Genomic DNA, 22196 nt, shown 5'->3' with positions numbered 1-22196 from the left:
ATTGCGAAAAATATTCATTTCTAAGACGCATGAAGAATAAATCTATGTGAGAAACAACAAAAGGTGTTTAATTTACACATTTATTTTGCACTAACATTTCTTTTTGTGTTTCATTTTTTTGCTTTAATTTATTTTTTTGTTAACATAAATTTCATGCATTTCATTTTAATTTACTTCTGTTCTTGTTCTGTTAAGAATGTAAATGTGCTTGTACTTATGCAATTATTAAATATTACTTGTATAGTCTGCATAAAATGATTTTCTCGAGAAAATATTTGGTGTACATATTTTATCGATGGGTAAGAAAAAACGAATAGAAACACATTAACACATTTGATTAAAAGTAAAATGTTGACATTCTTTTATTTCATAAATTATATGATGTACTCTATTGCACTTCTTATATGTATCTACACAGAATGTATCTCTTAATGTGAAAAGCCAACACGTTAAGCTTATACATGGACTTTCTTGTGTGTTTTAAATGTAAATATGTTGTTTGCTTTTCGAAATGTTTTCTCTATTGAAAGCTAATTTTGTTTGGAAAATATCAACAAGTGGTCGCTTTTGTCGTAAGTTCTTGGGTAAGTGTCAATTTTAGATACGAATTTTATTTTTGTGTACATAGAACTTGTAATTCTGTTAATTCTCTTTTTATTTAGGTCTAGAGTATGGTTTTCTTTTCAAGTAAGATTTAGCTCAAACAGCAGCGTAGAAATATTGTCATAAAACATTGTTTATAGTTTTCATTTGATAAAGTATGTGTATAATTTTGCTAAATTTACATTGATTTGTTCGGCTGTTGTAGCTATAGATGGCATGAACATTTCATGCATGATTGTTGCCTCTAATATTATTGCATTGATGTGTGCGGGTGTTGCCTACTCTACGGCGTCCCGCTCCTTATAATAAGGAGATGTATACTTGTAGGCATAATGCAAAATTATTGAAAGATACTTTAGGTACAATTTTATATTAAAAATCAACTAATCACATTATTTAAGACGAAATTTCGAAACTCAACACAAATATATATAAGCTCATAAAAGATTAGTTTTGTGTTTTACGGAAACCATTTTATGAGAAACGCTTTCAGTGCTTAAGTGAGAACACTAAATCATATACGAATTACATTGAATACTAATCCAACTGCTTTCCTATTTGCCAGCAGTGAAAATAAATATATTTTCGGTGTATCCATAACGTTCAATTTATCGAGTCGTTAAACTTGACAATATTATATAAAAATCAAATCTGGAATATTGTGTATTATATGCGACTTTTATTTAAACATAATTCAGCATGTTGCCGCTTTTCATGTTATTTACACATTTTTAAAATGAACTACAGATATAGATGAATGTTTGCTTTAAATAATGCCGCAAGCAGTTATTATACATACGTACGTACATTTATTGTATATATAGTTGCTTTCTAATCATTTTTTACAATAATAATAATAATAATAATAATGCATCTCATTTCAAAATTTAAATAATACTTAACATATACAAAAGTAATTTGGGACCAAATTGAAACTAGCTTGGAATGCTTTACAAATACGAGTAACCTTTCACTTTTCCATTTTCCATACTGCCGACTCCTTGAAATCAACAAAAAAATTTTAACAATTAACAAAATCGTATGGTAGCACACAAGAAAATAAGAAGCATAGACTACAGATAACAATAATAGTATTAGTTTTTAAAGACGGATTAAAATATTGCAAAATGTTAAGAGGCGCTAAGACATTTTCATTCAGATTTGCTCTCACTTAAGCATAATTATAATATAGTTTATAGCTTTATGGCGTCTATAAAGAAGTAATTTTTACTTTTCCATATTTAAGTTTAGACGGTGTTCAATAATTTCAGTAATTAACAGATTCCATGCAAAGTATCGTTTATCTAGCTTTAGGTGTTTTTAGGTTTAGTGATTGGCGCAGGACACAACTACAGGTATTTTGCTTACATACAATATGTAGGTATATTTCACATAGGCTACTTTTTTATATTTCATTTGTTTCATTTTTGCTATGTATGGAAATGTTTGCATACAGTTATGTAAATTGTTTGTATACATATAAATAGTCAAACTCATTATATATTTTATAGTATTAATATAAATATATGTATATGTATATAGCAATTTCATTTTTATGTTCGTTTTTCTGTTTTTCGTTTTGTATTTGCCCAAAATGCTCAACATTATAATAGAATTCTTAGCATTTCATTTCGCACGCAGCATAGTGTAAACATTTTTAATTTTTAGTTTTGTTTTCATGAATCTTTTTCTTTTATAATATCTGCAAATATATATTTATATATATTATATTATGTGTGTGTGTATGTGTATTCGTAATGTTCCTTGTCTATGAGGTTATAGCGCTTAATGTGTGTGTGTGCTTGTGTTTCTGTGTTTGTTTGATGATGGCGCCTTATAACGCCCCAAATGGATCAAGTGGAACGTTTTTGTTGCCTCCATTCTGTGTCGCCTGCGTGGGTTGCATAATTCCCGTCGCTGCACCCGCATTACTTTGCGGCGTGCCCATCATCGTCGGCTGCCCCCCAGTCAAAGGGGCTGCCTGTGCCAGCATATTCGGCTGCTGACTCATCACCGGCATCCCCTACAATTATCAAAATAGATAATTAGTAATTGCAAAGGTGTATTTTGTTAATCAAATTCAAATCATGCATTGGTCGGAAGGTACTTAAACAGCTAAGACAGACGCCAAGGGCTACAAATTGGTTGATACAAAGTAGGTTAGATTTGGGAAATAGACAGAATTGTTGTTAAAAAGTAATTGGCATTAAAAGGAGGGCCGCCGTGAGCTGCTACATATACATATATATGGTTTTCAGGCTGGGTTAGTGAGTTCTACAAAGGAATACAAATTCAAATTGTCAACTAAAACGATAACTTTAAAACTCTACAAAATTAAAATATATGTTACTAAAAATTCAGAGCTGATAGCCCAAAAACTTAGAAATGTGAATTTTAAAAACATATTTTATACAATTCAGATTATTTTTCCAAGTGTTATATGCCAAGAGACACCTATAGAGTAGAGGTAGAGATAGTGGTTACCATAACCATAAAAAGGGAGCACTGGGGATCAGTTCTCATAGCTCAGTGCGGGGACAGAATTCAGGCGTAAGTAGATTTGATAGTGATAGTGAAGTCGGAACTTAGGCATTGAACATAAAATTAAAATAAACAGTACAAACATAATCAAAAATAAAAGTACACATATTTGAAGAGAAAAAAAATGAAAAAATAAATTAAATGAAAGCAACTCATAAATATAGTAAGTATAAACACATTATTTTATATTTGATTATGTTGTTCAAAGTTTTTGTAGTACGTTGGGTTTTTTTTTTGTATTTTTTTTTTAATTTATTAAAATTTTTTTCGTTCGTTTGCATCATTCTTACCTGCATATAATTTGGCATTACAGGATAACTAGCATGTATATACGGATGATTGATTGTGATTGGCGCAGGACTTACTGTCATGCCATGTGCCTAGGTATACATATACATATATGCACATACATATATAGTGTGTATATATTTTAATATACATATACATATATAGATATAAATATATATATATATATATATGTATATATATATCACAAACATACAGACAGCATTAACACAGGCGCATCGTGAGTTTTTGTAAATTTTTGGTGGTGTAATTTTTTGTTTGGTTTTTTGTTTGGTTATTTTTTTGATATGTTTTGATATTGCGGTATGCGTTGGATAGTTGAAATATATAAAGCAACATAAAATAAAGAAAAGAAAGTGATAGTTTATATATATGTATATACTATATATATAAATATGTTTAAGTATATATTAATACCAAAATAAAGAGGAAAAATAAAATCATAATGGGAAAATACTTAAGTACGAGTAAGAAATAAGTTTTTTTTTTTTTGGTTTTTGCAAGTTAATAAACAAGTATAATTTTTGTTTGCCTGCTTGTGTAGGGGAGCTGGTTTCATGTAATTGTTTGTTTTGTTTTGTTTTGTTTTTTTTTCAAATCCTACACTTACGAGGTGTGCCACAATAATTATCCCTAGTGCTTTGTGTAATTGTTGTACTTGCTGTGGGTGGTTGTTGTGGTGCAGATAGTGTATGAGAAACCTTAACCAATTCATCATAGTGGTTGAATAATATTAAAAAATATGTATGTATAAGTATATAAATGCGTTTCGAGTAAGTCGTACAGATTGCAACAACTTGGTTCGTTCTTAGTTTGATATATATATATATATAGCTTAATACCAATTCAAGTCTTATGTATATATAAAATGGCCACAACATCTAGAATTTTTGCCTTGTATAAATAAAATGTTGAATTAATCTAAGAAAAATTTCGCACACAGATCAAGACAATAAATAAATAAACCAAGTAGCTGTAGTTGTAAAGCAAATGCAATGTGCAACTCGAAAGTAATATTCAAAATTAGAAAATATACAAAAAGGAAAAAATAATAAAAACAAAAATTATAATAGATCTTTTGTATGTTACATGAAGGTAAGTGAGCCTAAAATGTTGAGTGACACAATCTTATGAGTAACTCAAAAAAAAAAATTTGTTTTCCCTTTTGGGTTATTTCCTTAACTGTCATATCTCTTGATTTTACAAATGATCTCTCATTCAATTGAAGCTAATCGCATTTGTTTTGTTTTTGTTATTGTTATTGTTATTGTTCTTGTAATTGTTGTAATTGTTTTAATTGTTGTAGAGATTCGATTGAGTTGAGTTGATTTGAGTTGAATTGAGTTGAGAGAGAGAAAGAGTAGAGAGAGAGAGAGTTAGTTGTCATAACTCACCATTGGACGATAGCCAGCACCAGTTGTAGCCGCCATTGGTTGTGGTGTCCAATTAGCACCTGGTTTCGCTGTATTTTTAGGTGAATTCCATTGCACGGGTCTATGAGATATAATGTGGTAAGAGAGTAATGATATAAAGAGAGACGAAATCAATGAAACTGGTTTTTTTGAATTCGATTTTCGATTTTCTAATTACGTTACTAAAGGAATCTCTGATATACTCGAAGACCTAAGTAAGTTTTATGGGGATCGGAAGCTATTATGTACACAAATGGAACATGAACACAGATATGGTTATTATGGTATGGTTTTATGGAATATGGGTAAAGAGGCAGGAGAGATATGACTGGTTTGGTTTTTTTATTTAATCTGCATTTACAAAGCAAACGAGGGAATTACTTTAAGATGGATCTTAAAATGGTTTTTGGAGCTTTGATTGGTGAAACGTGTTTGAGATGATTGTGATGCTCTTTCCTCATCGCTGTCACACACATAAACATTTTTATATATACAAAACAGACACACACACACACACACAGATTTTGCATTCTTTTGCTCTATTTTACTCACTTTGCACTTGCAGTTTTATTTATATTTAAATTATCAACTAGTGACATTAGTGAACTATCCAGATCGCCAGTTATGATCTTGCCAGTGCCAGCTGATTGCTGTTGTAGTTGTTGCTGCTGTTGGAGCTGCATTTGTTGTTGCTGTAGGTGTTGTGAGTTTTGTAGTTGTTGTTGTTGTTGCTGTTGTAATGTCAGGCCTGGACTGCTGCTATTGTAACCCTGGTAGGCGGCACCTGTGGCGACAACATTCATTTGATTGCTGTTTTGGCTGTTGGCTGTGGCCGGTTTCATAACATCACCCAAAGCATCGAAGCCTTTTTTTTTGTTTGTATTTGCCGTGATTTACATATGACATTTGTTTGTTGTTGTAAGATATAGCCAGTGCACCATTTTAGCCAGACATTTACACAAAGAGACATACACAGTTTTTTACGTATAGAACATGAGACAAATGAAAGCCCACAAGAATTTGTAATGTTTTCGTTTGGTTTTTTTTTTATAAGTTTTGTCCGGTTCAAATGTTTGTTTGTTTTATAATTTAATTTAACACACATACATATAAATATGTATTAAGTGAAGTATTTTTAATGGAGTTGTGCCACCAACATTAACGTATAGTAAACATGATACAATGTGAGTAAGGTGTCAAGTGTTTTGTAATTGTTTTGTTTTTAATTTTTTATATTACGTACACAAGAACATAAAAAGGAGAAAAAGAGAAAAAATACATTGAAAAAATAAATAATGTGAATAATTATATATGTATATATTTTTTTATAATATTATGTGCTTGTATATGGCAGATATAATATATTATAGGGACAGATGGAAATGTTATCGCAATTGTTCTGCGGTTATTTAAGCAATTATTAAATGGTTAAATATTATATTAGATAGATTCTACTTTATAGTTTCAACCTGTATATTTTTTATATTGAATCAAAGCCAAACCCGAAGCAGAAAATATATAAAAGGGAAGAATCGAATTTTCCAAACTTTTTTAAGATATGGTTAAATTTTTACACTTTTATTAAATTAAAAAAAAAAGTCTATAATTTAAGTAGATTTGCCTTCGGCCAAGCTATACACACACCATATAAAACTATGCATCTTCGACCTAAATTTCCTTGATAAATGCAATAAAGCCAAATATGATTTTTCACAAAGCTACAGTCAACATACACCAAACAACACAATAAAGGACACAATCACGCAATTTTAAATAGTAAATCAACATTCATAAAACCAAAATATATAATTGTAATAATATTTACAAAAACATGTATAAACTAAAAATGATAAATTGATATGTACAAAAATGTTTCAGGACCAAAATTTATAATACACTTTGAGAGATATATACAAATATATTAAAGTCTTGCACAAAACATATTAAATGCCGATCAAAAAATTAGATTGAATGAATCAAGGGAATGCATCGATAAGTGACAACTTCATACTTTCAAATGAACAAATGAAAATCTGAAGATTCGTACAATCAAAAGCCAAAACTTGAAAATTTTAAGTCACTTGAAAGTTATTTGAAATTTTTACAACAAACACATTTCACTTAATAATTTTGTTGCTTTTGAACGCATTTGTGCAAGACTTTAGCAATTAGGTAGAGACATACAAAACAGCGCGGCGGCTTGTGAACAGATTGCGCGATCTATGGATGAAAGAGTGGGTGGTTGGGCAGTTGGGTCTATGTGTGTGTGAATGTATTTATTCGCAGCACTACAAGCACAAGATAATGAGGCCAGTGTTGACGATTGAAGCTTTGTACAATAACAAAGCGCGCAACGTAAAATTGGGTTCTGCTGTGTTTCGTTTTTATTTTTATTTTTCTTGTTTTTTTTTGTTCACGAAAAGTTCACCTGTTGAGAATTGCGACATCGTGGAAGTTGGAAATAAAGCCAGCTCTTGCTGGTATTGTTGTTGTTGTTGTGCCTGCAGTTGCTGTTGTTGCGCCTGCAGTTGTTGTTGTTGTTGATGTTGTTGCTGCATATAAAACAACGCGGCTGACTGTTGTTGTTGCTGTTGTGGTTCCATATAATTGTCATGGGGCACACCCATGGGCTGCATATCATCGTAAAATGGATTTGGCAATGCTCTCGACGCTGATTTCATTGTATCAAATAATTTGTATGGATTTTTTCAGGAGTAGCCATAAAGAAATTTAATTAAATTATAATAATAAAGTACACACAAGGACAAAACAAAAAGAATAATAAAAAAAATCGTAGAATCAAAATTACGCAATTACAAAATTCAAAAAGTCTCGAAAAATGTGTAGAATTGAGTTTCACGCATACAGTAAAAACGAATCGTGTGTTTGGAATCTTAAAACTACTATATTGCATTTGAATCTAGCCTTTTGGGTTCTGCCAACACATTTAATGTACATATCAGAAACAAAAAGTTGCAGAACATATGAACATATTAATTAAATGGTTAGTACAACATGCTAAACATACCAGCAATTAATATTCGTTATAGATAATATGAAAGATAAAACATTTATATTCATTTTAAAGTGCATTTTAGGAGCACCGCACCATTAATATGAGTATATAACAAAAAATGTTAGCCCCACCCAAAATCAGGAGTTTCAATTAGTCTTAAGCATAGTATATGTAATTATTTGACAATAAATTGCATTGCGGTTGTATTATGTATTAATGAGAGAAATTAGCTGGCTTGTTGTAGTTGGAACACTTACCTGCTGGTTCCGTATTACCAAAAACGGACGTAAAATTACTATCGGAAACGAATGCATTTGTAGCAGCAGCGGAGGAAACTGTTGAGCCATTGAAACCTATTTTATGGTTTTGTTTATTTTATTTTTATATATATATATTTTTTTTTTGTTGAGGGTTTTTGATTCAGTTTTCAGTTGTGTGTGTTGGGTATTAGACGTGTTATTGAGTTTTCGAGTATTTATCGAGTCATGTTTATAGTTATAGTTGTTCATGTTGTTGTTGTTGTTGTTGGAGTTGTAGTTGTTTGTTTTTTGGGGTGGAGAAAAGAAAGCAGGTGATGAAAATGAAGAGTAACAATACATTAGACCACAATTCAAAAATTAGAATAAAATCATAACAAAATCTTACAAAATTATATATAGTACATAATAATAAAATATAAATAATAGAAATAAATAAATTCATGTTTCATTTATGATGAGAAATACATATATGTGCAACAAGAAAATGTGCTTAAAGACTGCCAGAGAAAGAGCTTAGACGGAGTGCGCGCCTTTTGGGTCTGAGACAACTACAAGACGACATGGGTAATACATATATATATATATACGATTATAAGTATATATATATACACTTATATAATAAAAAAAAACAACACTTAAGCAACTAACTAGTGAGCACTTAACGAACTAAAGCATTCAACATAAAATTGTAATTAAGTAAATAATAAAGAAATTATAGCATGCTACCGTTATTATGCATCCATAAATTATTGGCATTTAATGCAGCACCTGTTGCTCCGGCGGCAGCGGCAGCATTGCCGCCACTGGCCTCGAACATGTCAGCAAACGGATTGCCCAACTGCAGCAAATCGTCGGATGCCTTTGTGGCAAGCGCCTGGGGCGCAGCTGCTGCAGCAGCAGCGGGCTGTGCCGACGCGGCACCAAACAGATCAACTATCGGCTGACCAGCCTGCGAGGCTGGTGGTGACGATAGAAATGGATTTGTTAGTGCAGCGCTAGCGCCAGCAGCACCGCTACTGGTGGGCGACGATAACTTGGACTGGGTTGCAAAACAGAAACAAATTGATTAAATATCGTTCAATTGAAATCAATTAAATGAACACATTTTTTGTATTCACACTCACTTTGTACTGATTCATGGCGGCTTCCTCCTCGGCGAGCACTTGAGCCTTGAGCTGCTCATCAATGCCATTGGTGGTATCAAATTTACTGGACGCAGCCGCAGTGCCAAATGCCGAGCTAGTTGAAGAGAGTGCAGAGACAGCGGATTTAACATTCGTGCGTTGATAGCTACGCATACAAATGCAACCCAAAATCACAAAACACAGGAAAAATCATAGAAAAAAGAGTAAATAAAATATAAATTAATTAAAACAAGAAATGAAAATGAATAACTACTGTTGAAATATTTAATATACCATCTTAAAAAAAAACCCCAATTTTGGATCAATCAGCAATCAGTATTGCAATCTATGATATTTTTTAAGTAAATAATTAAATTCAAAATGATTTTCTCACATTAAATCAATTGTCGATAAAGTTCCCTTTTTTATACAAGTAAATCACATTTTAAAAGCATAATTAAACACGATTATGAGCAAATAAATAGGTAGCCTATGAAAAATGAAAAAAATATTTACATAATAATAATTTAAAAAAAAGATATAATTCTATAACAATTTCCTAACTAATCACAGCAACAAACCTCGCCGATTGTGTGGGCGTATTGGCAGCGGACACCTTGCGTCCCTCGAGCGTAGCCAAATGCTGCTCCAAAGCATCCAAAAGAGAACTGGGCGCCTTCGTTAAATCGGGTATGTCACCCTTATCAATTCCCACATTCTGTGAATACAATGAATTTGTAATTGTTAATTTTGAGCACAGCGCTGATCTTTCTATTGTGTGACGATTTACCTCGGCCACCTTAAGGAATTCACCCACGCGATCCATGCGCACCAAAAACTTCTTGTACAAGTCCAAAGCATCGCGTGCATGCTTCTTATTCATATCAAAGTATTTCTCCAGCAAATTGATAATGCCATCGTTATAGCACGCAAACAAACGAATTAAATCGCGAAACAGCAGCATGAAGCTCATGTTGATGACACCTGTTCAGTGGAATAGTTATGCATTTGAATGCGATTTAATATAGATATGCCAGATATACACACCGTTAGTTAAATCATTGGACTGGCAATCAAACTCGAGCAATCCATCCAATTGTGCCTGCAAAACTGGCAGCGTCTTCAACAGTTTTTCCGCGTTCATATTACGCAACGAGCCCTCTTCTTTTCTATAAATATATTAAATACATTTATATAAATCATTCAACTTATTGGATGTATCGTGTTGGGCATTTGCCACTTACCCGCGCTTCACTTTACAAAAATCGAAAGCCATGGCGCGATAAGAGAGCGATTTCTCATTCAAATACTTGGCATAGCGTCTTATGAATGGCGACATATCATAACCTGTTGAATATGACAATTTTAGGGTATTATTATGGCTTTTATAGGTTCAATAAAAGCCACATTTAGGAAAAGCCAGTGAATTCAGTTAATTTTGAGCGTCAAATATAAAATTTGTAAACATGTTTTTGTTTTAGTAAGTTAGTCAAATTTGTATCGATTTATATAGAAAATGGTTTTCGTTTTTGTTTTAGTTAACAGCCATGGCCACAAATGTTAGACAATTTTGGGGTTTTGTTCTTTTCTTATTTTTTTGGTTTTTGTTTCTAATCCCATAAACCGTTATGCAACTGTTTATCAAAAATACTCACCCATTCTCCCACCTGGAACGCCCATGCCACCATCTGTAGTATAGGTTCATAATTCGCAATTGCAGATACGTTTATGTTTAAATATGTTTATAGGTATAAATTAGGAATGATTTTCAAAATTAATTAGGATTAGATTGATTATGTGTGTTTGTGTGAGTAAGCAGTCGCATTGCAGTTCAAATTCGAGGCGCAATATTATTATTGAAATGTTATCATTAGAACGAATACACAAATGAATAAGCCAAATCGCAATCGCAGCATTCACATGTCAGTGAGTCAAAAATGAGAGAGTGGAAAGAGAAGAGATGTGAAGAGAACAGAAGAGAAGAGAAGCATGTAATATCAATTTGTATATAGTTAGTTAATTGTTTAATGTTTTCTTTCGTCGATTTGCTGATAGCGTGAGTAAATTTTAGAAAGCAGCAAAATGTTTCGCTTTGCGAAGGTGTTTATTGTTGTCGCGTTGATCGAGATTTTAGTGAAATGCATTCGGGGTTATACCTTGCACAGTTCCTTTGTCCAGAAAGGAGCTGAGATTGAATGTAGAATTGCTCGATGCGAGATATTGCATGAAACGCTGCATAAAGAAAGAAAAGAATAGAATTGATTAATAACTTATTATTAATAATACGAATTGGAAGAAGGATTGACCCAAAAGCGCAATATGCATTTAAGTAATATTGTCAAATTATAATCATATTTATGTCAAACTGAAACGAATCTAAGTTCCGATTCTGGTACAAAAAGTATAAATATTAAAGTAACGATTCCGGCATTTTTCCAAACTATTTTTAATAGCATTCGGTTCATTTTTTTACCTTGATTTTTAAGGTAGGCTAGTGGCACTGGCAGAGATTGTAAAAATAAGTGAGAACGTCCCTGTCCGGCGTAACTGACTGCGGATTACTCTGATACCATTTGAGCAAAAACAAATTATTAACATCGGACAAGTACATATATCATATAACTCTGTCGGTTTCTTCAAATCTATTTTTTGCAAGAGTATTTTATCTTCGGCGTGTTTAAACTAGCCGTTCTTTCTTGGTATACCCTGAATCCAATAAAAATGGGCAAGTCTCCGGCCCCACAAGATATGTAAATCTTAATTAGAATCAACACTAGAGTAGACTTAGCCGTCCATTTGTATGAAGAAACGGACCTCAAACTACAAGAGCTAAAGAGATCTAAAGAATTTTGAATATATATTATCGTATACCAGCTTGATTCCGACGAATCTGAATTTTAATCGTTTATCGCTACATGAAAATATTTAAAATACATCAAAAGTTGGTTTCTTCAAACACCATTGAGATTCACAAGAAATCTAGAGATCTAACTATAAAAACATTTGTATTTCGCTGGCAAATAATTTAATTTAGAATTTAATTGACAAGGCAAAACATTGTTTGCTAACTGAATGCCATCCAATTATAAAATAAAAACAATTATATTGCCAAAACGCTGTGTGCAAGAAAGAAAACATTCAGCGTTAAAATAAACACAAAGATAACATTAACAACTAAAGACCACGCATAAAGCACCAAACAAAAAATATAAAATTAAAAATAAAATATAACAACAACGAACGTGACATTCTTCCATTTGACTAAAAAGCAACGCCCCGCAATTACGAGCGTCCAAATAAAATATGAATAGAATAGAAGTAAAAGTTTTAAGGAGACGCCCCCCTTAATTTTGGTTTTATATGGGATACATACCTCATTGCCATATGCCATCAAATGATGGGTTGTTATCAGCGATTTATAGACGACCACCCAATTGGCGTTCTGTGAACGTTCGATAAGTAAATTGGCCAAATGCGGTATCGACACATTCGGTTCATTTGTGCAATGCACCAAATCTGCAAGATTGAAACAAAGCAAACGAAATTAATGTATAAATTGTAGATTATTAAATGAGTAAAATAAAAGATTTGTATAAATGTGTAAATGTTCATACATATATGTATATGTAAATATGGTATTATCATCTTGTTGGTGCCGACTTTTGCGGTTCATTGCTTCATTCTTATCGTTCTTATGCTCAGCTACAAATTCCAAACACTCAACGATAAGCTTTTGTCTGTGGCGTCTGTTGCCATATCAAAAACGCATTAATTTAGTGCATTATAAAACATTTACATTTGTATAATAAATATATTATAAGTACCAGAGCTTGGTTGCCAATAGCGTGAAGAGGGGCGTTTTCTCCATAAATGCAGATGCGCTCAAATCGCCTGCAAATGCACTCGATGATTGCTTACACACTCATACACACACACACACACATACACACACACACACACACATACACACACACACACACTGGCACACACAGACACATCCATGAATCATTTGATTGAATTCAGTAATTGAAACTGGTGTACTCATAAATTGAAATATGGTAAGAAACAAACGTATGGTAATTTTAATATTTATTCATTAAATGAACGCTTGACATCAAGAATTGATTGCTTCTATAGGGACATTTTTTTTTCTCTATTTCACACTAGAAACTCTCATCATAAACTTCAAAACTGTATACTTGAATTCTTTATGTATAAAATCATGTTTTATATATCAATATTAATCAGTTGAAAATACTATAGTTTTCTAAAAAGGGTATTTTGGTTTCTTAAGTAAATATGACGTCAAACTTTTTGCCAAAATATTTAGCTAAAGACGACGGTTCTCAAAGTTTCAAATGTCAAACTACTTAAAAACTTTAAAAATATAAAAACGTTGCGCAAAACTTGTTGCAAGCTTTAATTGGAATTTTTTGAGGACAAGAAGAATAAATAAAATGACATATAACTATTGCACCGTTTTCGAAAAGTATAGTTAACGATTTTAATTAAATTATCAAAAAGCAGTCTTTAAATACAGTTTATTTGCCATATCTAAAGTTCCTACCTTTTTCATCTTTTGCTTGTTCTACGAATTTCTAACTGGTTTTAGTTTTTTTTTTTTTATTATTAGCAAAGAAAACGGTGGAAAGGGTAGAGGAGAAAGAGAAAGATGTTGTATAAAGTATATTCTTTTCAATGTATCTGCCATATAGCGATATGGAACCCAAGAACAGGTTTCTTTCTTTCTTTCTCTCTTATTGAATTTCTATATTGAAGGCTGCTCGCCTCTTTAATGGGTAAACTATGGATTGACTTTAGTCTTAATTACGAACGTCTGTTTTTAAGTATACTTTCAAGTAAATGTAGTAAATATTTTGTAGGTGTGTAATTTTAAGCAAGTGATAAATAACCTACACTTAAAAAAAAGGGAGCAATAACGATATTTTTACTAAGAAGTAAAGTAGATGCAGAATAACGGATTTTCTACTCAAGCAGTTCTGCTGCATAATAAACAATAAACAATAGAGTTTATAATCTGCATACCCCGCTTAAAGAGTCAAGATTTTGGATTGGTTTATATTCGTCTGTTTGGAACTGGAGCATGACGTCTGCACACAGATACCATAAGATTCAGCTTGATTTATTTCCATTCATTTCCTTAATTACAACAACAACAAGAGACACACACAAACACACATACAAAATGTCATCAGAGCCCAATTTCTATTCGTAGTTTTATCACACACACTCACACAAAGCTATGTTGCTCATTATGTGACAAATGAGTACAAGTAATGCTCACACACACACACACACACACACATGCAAACATATGTATGTATTTATTTATTTACGGTACTGGACATTAACGAAAATTTCTTATGAGTCACTTCGCGCTCATTGGACAACAACAACACCAAAGTTGCAAACGTGCCAAATAAACGGGTCAACACAAACACACATGCATACACACACACACATATATGGATGTGTAAACAGCAGCAATAGCAGAAAAATGTCAAGCAGAATCCAATAAGACGCACAAAAGATCAGTTTGTTTGGCCAATTAGAAGTGCAATGTGAAACATAGATGTTGTTGTTCTTGTAGTTGCATGCAACTTGTGCATACATTTAAAAGGCAATGACACCGTGACGCTTTGATCACAAAATTTAATACCATATCAAATGCAATTACACACACACACAGGTACTCATCTCATTGTAAATCATCAGAGACACGTGCAGCCGTGAGAAAGTGACGTAACATTAGAAAAAGAGGCCCAAAGCAATGAATGACGAAGCAGCTCAAAGGAAAGACCGCAAATCAGCAGCTGAGGCAGGAGAAGCAGGTGAATAGCAAAAATAAACATATGCACAATGAGTGGGCGTTAAATGCGGGCAGAGTGGGGCTGCTCTTTTTTTGGCATTAAATTTACAGTTAAATTTACAGCAGCCCTGGAGACTACTAAAGAAATGCATGCACATACACACACACACACATGCGCATGGCTTCATCATATATAACGTTACATTTCACATAAAAATCAAGGAAAAGAAAACTAGAAGAGAGAGAGGGAGAGAGAGAAGAGAACGAGACGCTTCTTTGTATAATTGAATGAATGGCAAAATTTTTAATTTATGCGTGTGTGTGGGTAAGATGATATCCGTTATTCGATGATTGTTATTCCTTTTCATTTTGTATATAATTCGCTTTGTGCACTTACAATCCAAATGCTTCTTCTTCGGCCCAATGCATTCCTCAGTTGTGGCCTTGCACACAGATTTGGCCAATCCTTGGCCCGCAAGGCTGTGACGAGCTGCGAGCAGCCTGTCGTTGATTGTTTGCCCAGCCATGGTCATCTTGAAGCTGTTGTTGTTGCTGCTCTTGTTGTTTTTAGTTTAATTGCACTCTAGTTTATTTCCAATCTAATTTGATTATGTGCACCAAAGAATGGACCAAAAAAACACTCACTGGCAAGTACACATACGCACGCACACACACTCACACACACACACACTCGGAGAGAGAGAGATGGACAAACAGGGAGACGTTTCTATATTGATTAGTTGTGTGTTGTGTGGCAATTTGTTATATACGAAAAATCACTTGTGGTTTCTGGGTGCACAAAGTGTTTCGCTGCCCGATTCGATTTAACGCAGCGATTTAATGCGCTCTTAGCCGGTGCGTATCGTTGCAACGCGATCTTTAATTCTCTATTTTTTTTTTTTTTTGCCACAAATCGATAATGGCGACCAGCACTTTTGCAGCCGATAAGAATAATGAGAGCTGAGGCTATCGATACTTGCTCGTGTTCGTACTTAACTTATCGACGTTCTCAGGCGCCACTGTTGTAATCGGTTGTTTCATTGAGGTATTCCCAATTTAATTTTTCGAATAATTGGCTCCAATCAAATAAAGATCATGTAATTACATACATTTGCTTTAATTTTGAGTTACATTATAAAATACAATCATTTTATTTGCTATTCATTTGGTTAATTTTAAAACAATTCAATAACTAAAATAATTCAATCAAGAAGTGACCAATATCTTTGTGTTTCCAGTCCCATTGCTTTAAATAAAAATGTCACTAAATTGAGTTAATATACAAATTATCGCAAACTATGGCTGGTCACACTATCATTTAGGACCGAGGTGCGATAACTGTACTCACCGATAAGCGATAACAATAATATTTTATATCGCTCCCATGCCACAGAACCTTTAGAACCAAGCAAAATAAATATAAAAACTCCAATAAAACATAAAGTCCAAACAATTTACAAGCTGTCAACAATTGGAGAGCGCAGTAAAGCGAAACCGTAGCAGATGTGAACGCTTGCGTTGCCAGAGCGCAACCAAAAACACGCACAAAAAATTCTTCAGCCCACCAAAAACAAAAAAGAAAAGAAAAACAAAAAACAGAAAGCTGGAAAATGAATGCACTTCGTCATTTTTACATGGAGATTCCGATTGTGACGCGAGTCTACACCACAGTCTGTGTGCTCACAACGCTGGCGGTGGTGAGTCTCCAACAGATACCATTTCCAATCTGACGCTGACGTGTACCCATTTTTGAATTTGTATTTTTATAGCATCTGGATTTGGTGTCGCCTCTGCAATTATACTTTAATCCCACACTGATTGTGAGGAAATATCAGGTGTGGCGTTTGGCAACCACATTCCTATACTTTGGCACCATCGGCATTAGTTTCTTCTTCAATATGGTGTTCACATATCGCTATTGCCGGATGCTCGAGGATGGCTCGTTTCGCGGCCGCAGCTCCGACTTTGTGATGATGTTCATATTTGGCGGCGTCCTCATGACATTCTTTGGCATCTTTGTCAATCTGCTCTTCCTCGGCCAGGCGTTCACGTTAATGCTCGTCTATGTGTGGTCCAGACGCAATCCCATGGTTCCAATGAATTTCTTTGGTGTGCTCAACTTTCAGGCATGTTTGCAAATTGAATATATATTCTTTGAATATATATTATTTGTTTATTATAATATATATTCCTATTAACGTTTTTATATCTTTTTATCTCCCACAAAAACAGGCGCCTTATCTGCCTTGGGTGCTACTCTGCTGTTCCATGATCCTGGGTAATACGGTTTGGGTGGACATCATTGGCATGGGCGTTGGCCACATCTACTATGTGCTGGAGGATGTATATCCGCAGCTCTCCAATGGCTATCGACTGATAAAGACGCCATATTTTCTGTAAGCGTTCTCTTTACACATTTCACATGCCAAAATACAATTGATTTTCATATTTAATCGCTTGCAGTAAAAGACTTTTCAACGAGCACATTGAGCGCAATTATCAAGCACCTGCGGAGGATCGTCCTGGTGGCTTCATGTGGGGTGGCGAGGGTCAGCCGGTGGCGCAACCAGATCAAGCAGATGATGCACCACAGCCAGCGGAACAGCCGCCAGCAGCTGCAGCAGCAGCTCAATAACAACCACCGACACACAGAAACCAGGCAAACAAAGTTGTTGATTAATTGTTTATTATGCGCTTTGATACAAACAAAAAAAAAAGAAAAAAGAGACAGAATTTTGCACGAGACGAGACGAAGATGAAGATGAAAATTAACAATTTAGGACCCCTCCGCCACCTGTCACTTGGTGCTTGCTATGATTAGGTACATATTGAAAGCGATAAAGAGAGCTCAGCCTTATCCATGGAACGATATGGCGTGCAATAGTTAGCCAAAGTTAATTCAAATGTGTGTTTTGTGTGTATTTAATCTATTTATTATTATTGGTTGATTTTTCCGATTCGCGGAACTGGTCGAGTTTAGTACGCAAATTGTACTTGACTTCTATTTTCTTTGCCTTAAGTTTTTCCTTTTCTGTGTAGATTCAGCACATGTGATTATATATCTATATATATATACATATATTTATGTATACAAACATGATAAGAATGAAAGAAAAAAAATTGAAAACAAATAAATAAGTGGAACAAATAAATAAATTCTTTCATTGCAGATCAATTGGCGCCATCTGTAGATTGTTGGCAGAAACAGGGGAGCTAATAAATTTGCACATTTCCAATACGATTCCTATTGATCATAACAGATGACCAACATTTTATTCATTTAATTTTTGCCGTATTGAAATAGTTTAGGTTTTGCCAGAATTAATGGTCAGTTGCCACACAATTCTGTTCGGATCTGGCAACTTCATCTGGCAATCACATCTGGCAACTACATTTGGCATATGAAAATGTTGTCGCACATGTCTGGCCAAGTCTGGCAGCGCAGTTTCTCAATTGTAAAAATTGCGACGAAAAACTAAGAATTAAGCGTAAGCAAAAGTTTAGAATTTAAGTCGTCTAAGCTAAATATTAGAATTGAGTTATTAACTATCAGATGGGAGCTAATAAAAGGCCACGCAAGCCGCGGAAAATCGAAAAGGATTATACACCCAACGACATCAAATTGCTGATAAAACTTGTGGAGCCGCGTACGATTTTGTGGGATCCAAATCACATCGATTACAAGGATCGCAAATTGCGCGAAAGTGAATTTCAGATCATTGCCGATGAAATGGACCGCACCGTGGACGATTGCAAGGCCAAATGGGAAAATCTACGTGCCCAATATCGAGGCTGTCACGTGAGGGAAGTTCGAAATAGTGCCGTTAAATGGAAATACTTTGAATGCATGAACTTCTTGCGCTCAGTGTACAGGGGAAATAACAAAGTTAAATCAAACTCGGTAAGCGACCATTTCAAATACGATCATCCAAAATATCTAATAAGAAACGCCACGTTTTGAAGCTGAAACCCGATTTAGCTGCGAGACCTGATCCAATATTTATCGAGACGCCGCTTTCACAGAGTGCACATTTTATAGATGATTTGGAGACGAGTTCCACTTCATTTTCATCGCTGAAATCGACACGGACAACGGTGAAGGACGAGGAACGCGAGTCGTCAGTTTTGGCCAAATCAGATATGTCGCTTCGGGCGAGGGCTGCTCAAGAACAAACTCATAATTCTGCACAAATCTTTGGTGATTTTGTCGCTGATCAAATGCGCCAGATAAAACCACATTTGGCTGCTGATCTAAAAACTAGCATTCTCAAACTGATCGTCGAGTCACTCGAAAAAAATAAATAAATCTAAGCTGTATTTAGATTTAAGCCAGTAGCTGATAAGTTTTTAATTATTAAAAATTCATGTTATTCCATTTCGAAAGGCATTGCTTAACCTTTCATTACATCGCTGCAGGATGATTACTCGGAAGAACTTCGTAATCGGAAACTTAGCTTTCATCTGTTTAAAGTTACATTTATTTAATTGATCACCTTTGTCAAGGATGATAAAATAAATAAATACAGGGCCTCAAAATCATTCCGTTGAAGCAAAATTCGTTTACAGATTTAAGACGCAAATTGCACAACGTAAACGCAAATCTGAGACTGTTAAAACTCGACAGCGTTGCCACTTTGCCAGTGCTTACAGTCTCATTTGAGGCCGAACACAAAGCAGAATCGAGCCGCAAAAATAAGACAATTGCAATACTTAAACCGCAACTATTGTCGTAAATAAACCACAAAATGGACGTTGATGCTGCACAAAAGACTTGGGAGCTGGAAAACAATATACAAACGCTGCCCAGCTGTGACGATATCTTTCGCTATGATGCCGAACAACAGCGTCAAATAATTGATGCCAAACCCTGGGAAAAGGATCCACATTATTTCAAGGATATCAAAATATCCGCTTTGGCTCTGCTCAAAATGGTGATGCACGCTCGCTCCGGTGGCACCCTGGAGGTGATGGGTCTCATGCTCGGCAAAGTGGAGGACAACACAATGGTAACAAGTTGAACTAACCCGACTAGCAGATTCCCTATGCCCAGATCCTAATTTAAGTACGATTGCAGATTGTGATGGACGCATTTGCTCTGCCCGTAGAAGGCACTGAGACGCGTGTGAATGCCCAGGCACAGGCCTATGAGTACATGACCGCTTATATGGAGGCGGCCAAGGAGGTGGGACGCCTAGAGCATGCTGTCGGCTGGTATCACAGCCATCCGGGCTACGGCTGCTGGCTGTCGGGCATCGATGTGTCCACACAGATGCTCAACCAGACCTACCAGGAGCCTTTCGTGGCCATTGTCGTTGATCCGGTGCGCACCGTGTCCGCTGGCAAGGTCTGCCTTGGCGCCTTTCGCACATATCCCAAGGGTTACAAGCCACCGAATGAGGAGCCATCGGAATATCAAACAATACCATTGAATAAAATTGAGGACTTTGGAGTGCACTGCAAGCAATACTATCCGCTGGAGATAAGCTACTTCAAATCGGACTTGGATCGCAAGCTGCTCGACTCGCTGTGGAACAAGTACTGGGTGAACACGCTGGGCAGCTCGGGCTTGCTGACCAATACCGAATACACCACCGGCCAAATAATGGACCTATCCGAGAAGCTCGAGCAAAGTGAAAACTTTTTGGGTCGCGGTAAGTGGAGTTGGCTTATGCAATTATTAAATTACACATTTCTAATTCAATTTCGATGCCCATTTCATGTAGGCACCGATGTGAACGAGAAGCGCTCCGAGGATAAGCTGTCGAAGGCCACGCGCGACTGCAGCCGCTCAACCATCGAGCTCATCCACGGACTGATGGCACAAATTGTTAAGGACAAGCTCTTTAACAAGGTGGGCCTGGGCAAATAGGCAGGACCAGTCATGGCCAGGCCAAAAGCTAAGCTTTTTTATAATATTCAGCTACTAAATTGAATACACTTATAAATATAAAGAGAATCTGCAGAGTGCATCATCAATCAAAATTATCATTTAATAAGTATTATTTTGACATTTTTGGCATTTTTTGCGGGCCAGCAGAAATCGATGGCAAGCGGGCGGAAACCGGAAGCCAGAAGCAAAACTGCTAATTAAGTGCGCTGTCACGTTTATGGCGACAGGTTTAAGAGGGACACGCGCCAGTTTGGGTGCGGGTGTGTGTGTGTGTGCTGCATACCAGGCAGCTAATATAAATAACGGCTATGTGTGTGTGTGGCATCCTTAACGCTCAACCGTTGTCATCAACTGTCAGCATTTGTTGTTTGGGCCCCTCATTAATTCCACTCGCAAGCTCGTAAAGAATGCATGTTCAGATTTACAAAAGCACCCGTTTAAGTGCTTCAAAAAATTTAGATATCCATTCAACATGTACATAAAATACGGTTATGGCTGCGGAAAATTTTTAAATGTGTTTTTTATTACACACATTTTAGAAACAGACACGCACACATATATAGATATATCAACTTCTCTGATCAAGTATATATATTTGTGTAAATGGACACAGCATTTATGGTTCATGTATGCAATTTTGTCAAGAACAAGAAACACATATTTAATTAAATTACATTTTGTAAATGTTCTATTTGTAATGCTTAAATTATTATTATATTAGAATATTTATATAGATAGCTATGCTTAAATTATTATTATATGTGAATGGGAAAATTATTGTTTATCAATAATATATTTTAAGACTTACGGCTACTTAAAGCTATGATTTATGTAACTATTTGATGAAAATGGTCATAAGTAGAACAATTACATATATTATACAATTTCTCGGTCAGCTTCTCCAGCCGATCTTTTCAATATTTGCTCTTCTAGGCTGGTCAATGGTGGAATGATTCAACGGCAGATTTAAATTCAGTTTTAGTAGGAAACGCATATTAAATATATTAAAGACTTACAGTAAAAGAGTGAAATACTTTCAATTATGAGTTTATTTATGATCCAATCAGATATGAATATTATTGAGTAAACATTAAATAGCAAAAGCGAAATTCAAAATGTCAAAGTAACACCCAAACAAGAAACACCAATAACAAATGCAAAGAACTCATAATGTGCGTGAGAGTTATTGTTGTAAAAGGGATGCAATAAAATTG

The 22196-nt window shown here is 34.8% G+C and overlaps 4 protein-coding genes across 16 annotated transcripts; 3 read left to right on the top strand and 1 right to left on the bottom strand.

The window, feature by feature from the left end:
• Positions 1-1262: 1262 nt before the first annotated feature.
• Positions 1263-16002, bottom strand: LOC6564421 (phosphatidylinositol-binding clathrin assembly protein LAP). 13 transcript variants are annotated; one of them, XM_032737780.2, is made up of 16 exons: positions 15490-15997; positions 12636-12778; positions 11419-11494; positions 10918-10950; positions 10507-10609; positions 10310-10431; positions 10053-10246; positions 9844-9980; positions 9263-9428; positions 8907-9177; positions 8136-8231; positions 7291-7533; positions 5415-5727; positions 4845-4944; positions 3435-3524; positions 2130-2626 (listed from the first exon to the last, which is right to left on the bottom strand). In XM_032737780.2, exons 1-16 carry the CDS (start codon positions 15623-15625, stop codon positions 2438-2440), a joined length of 2412 nt encoding a protein of 803 aa, XP_032593671.1. In that variant the 5' UTR covers positions 15626-15997; the 3' UTR covers positions 2130-2437. The 13 variants fall into 13 exon arrangements, with proteins under 13 accessions (XP_032593675.1, XP_032593671.1, XP_032593672.1 ...); XM_032737781.2 differs by having other exon boundaries at positions 2305-2626; positions 9263-9377; positions 15490-15999; XM_032737783.2 differs by having other exon boundaries at positions 2305-2626; positions 5415-5646; positions 9263-9377; positions 15490-15999.
• A 451-nt stretch (positions 16003-16453) lies between these two features.
• On the top strand, positions 16454-18244 carry LOC6563528 (derlin-2). The gene is made up of 4 exons (XM_001990303.2): positions 16454-16789; positions 16862-17218; positions 17325-17488; positions 17556-18244. The coding sequence occupies exons 1-4, from the start codon at positions 16703-16705 to the stop codon at positions 17725-17727; spliced, it is 780 nt and encodes a 259-aa protein (XP_001990339.1). The 5' UTR covers positions 16454-16702; the 3' UTR covers positions 17728-18244.
• A 274-nt stretch (positions 18245-18518) lies between these two features.
• LOC116805454 lies at positions 18519-19474 on the top strand. Its single transcript, XM_032737419.2, has 3 exons — positions 18519-18580; positions 18646-18993; positions 19056-19474. Exons 2-3 carry the CDS (start codon positions 18646-18648, stop codon positions 19395-19397), a joined length of 690 nt encoding a protein of 229 aa, XP_032593310.1. The 5' UTR covers positions 18519-18580; the 3' UTR covers positions 19398-19474.
• Positions 19475-19697: 223 nt separating this feature from the next.
• Positions 19698-21074, top strand: LOC6563529 (COP9 signalosome complex subunit 5). The gene is made up of 3 exons (XM_001990304.3): positions 19698-20098; positions 20167-20743; positions 20816-21074. Exons 1-3 carry the CDS (start codon positions 19838-19840, stop codon positions 20959-20961), a joined length of 984 nt encoding a protein of 327 aa, XP_001990340.1. The 5' UTR covers positions 19698-19837; the 3' UTR covers positions 20962-21074.
• The last annotated feature ends 1122 nt before the right edge of the window (positions 21075-22196 follow it).

Source organism: Drosophila grimshawi, unplaced genomic scaffold (assembly GCF_018153295.1).
Source record: "Drosophila grimshawi isolate 15287-2541.00 unplaced genomic scaffold, ASM1815329v1 contig_311, whole genome shotgun sequence".
Classification (NCBI taxonomy): Eukaryota; Metazoa; Arthropoda; class Insecta; order Diptera; family Drosophilidae; genus Drosophila; species Drosophila grimshawi.
This window is presented reverse-complemented; position numbering and strand designations above follow the sequence as displayed.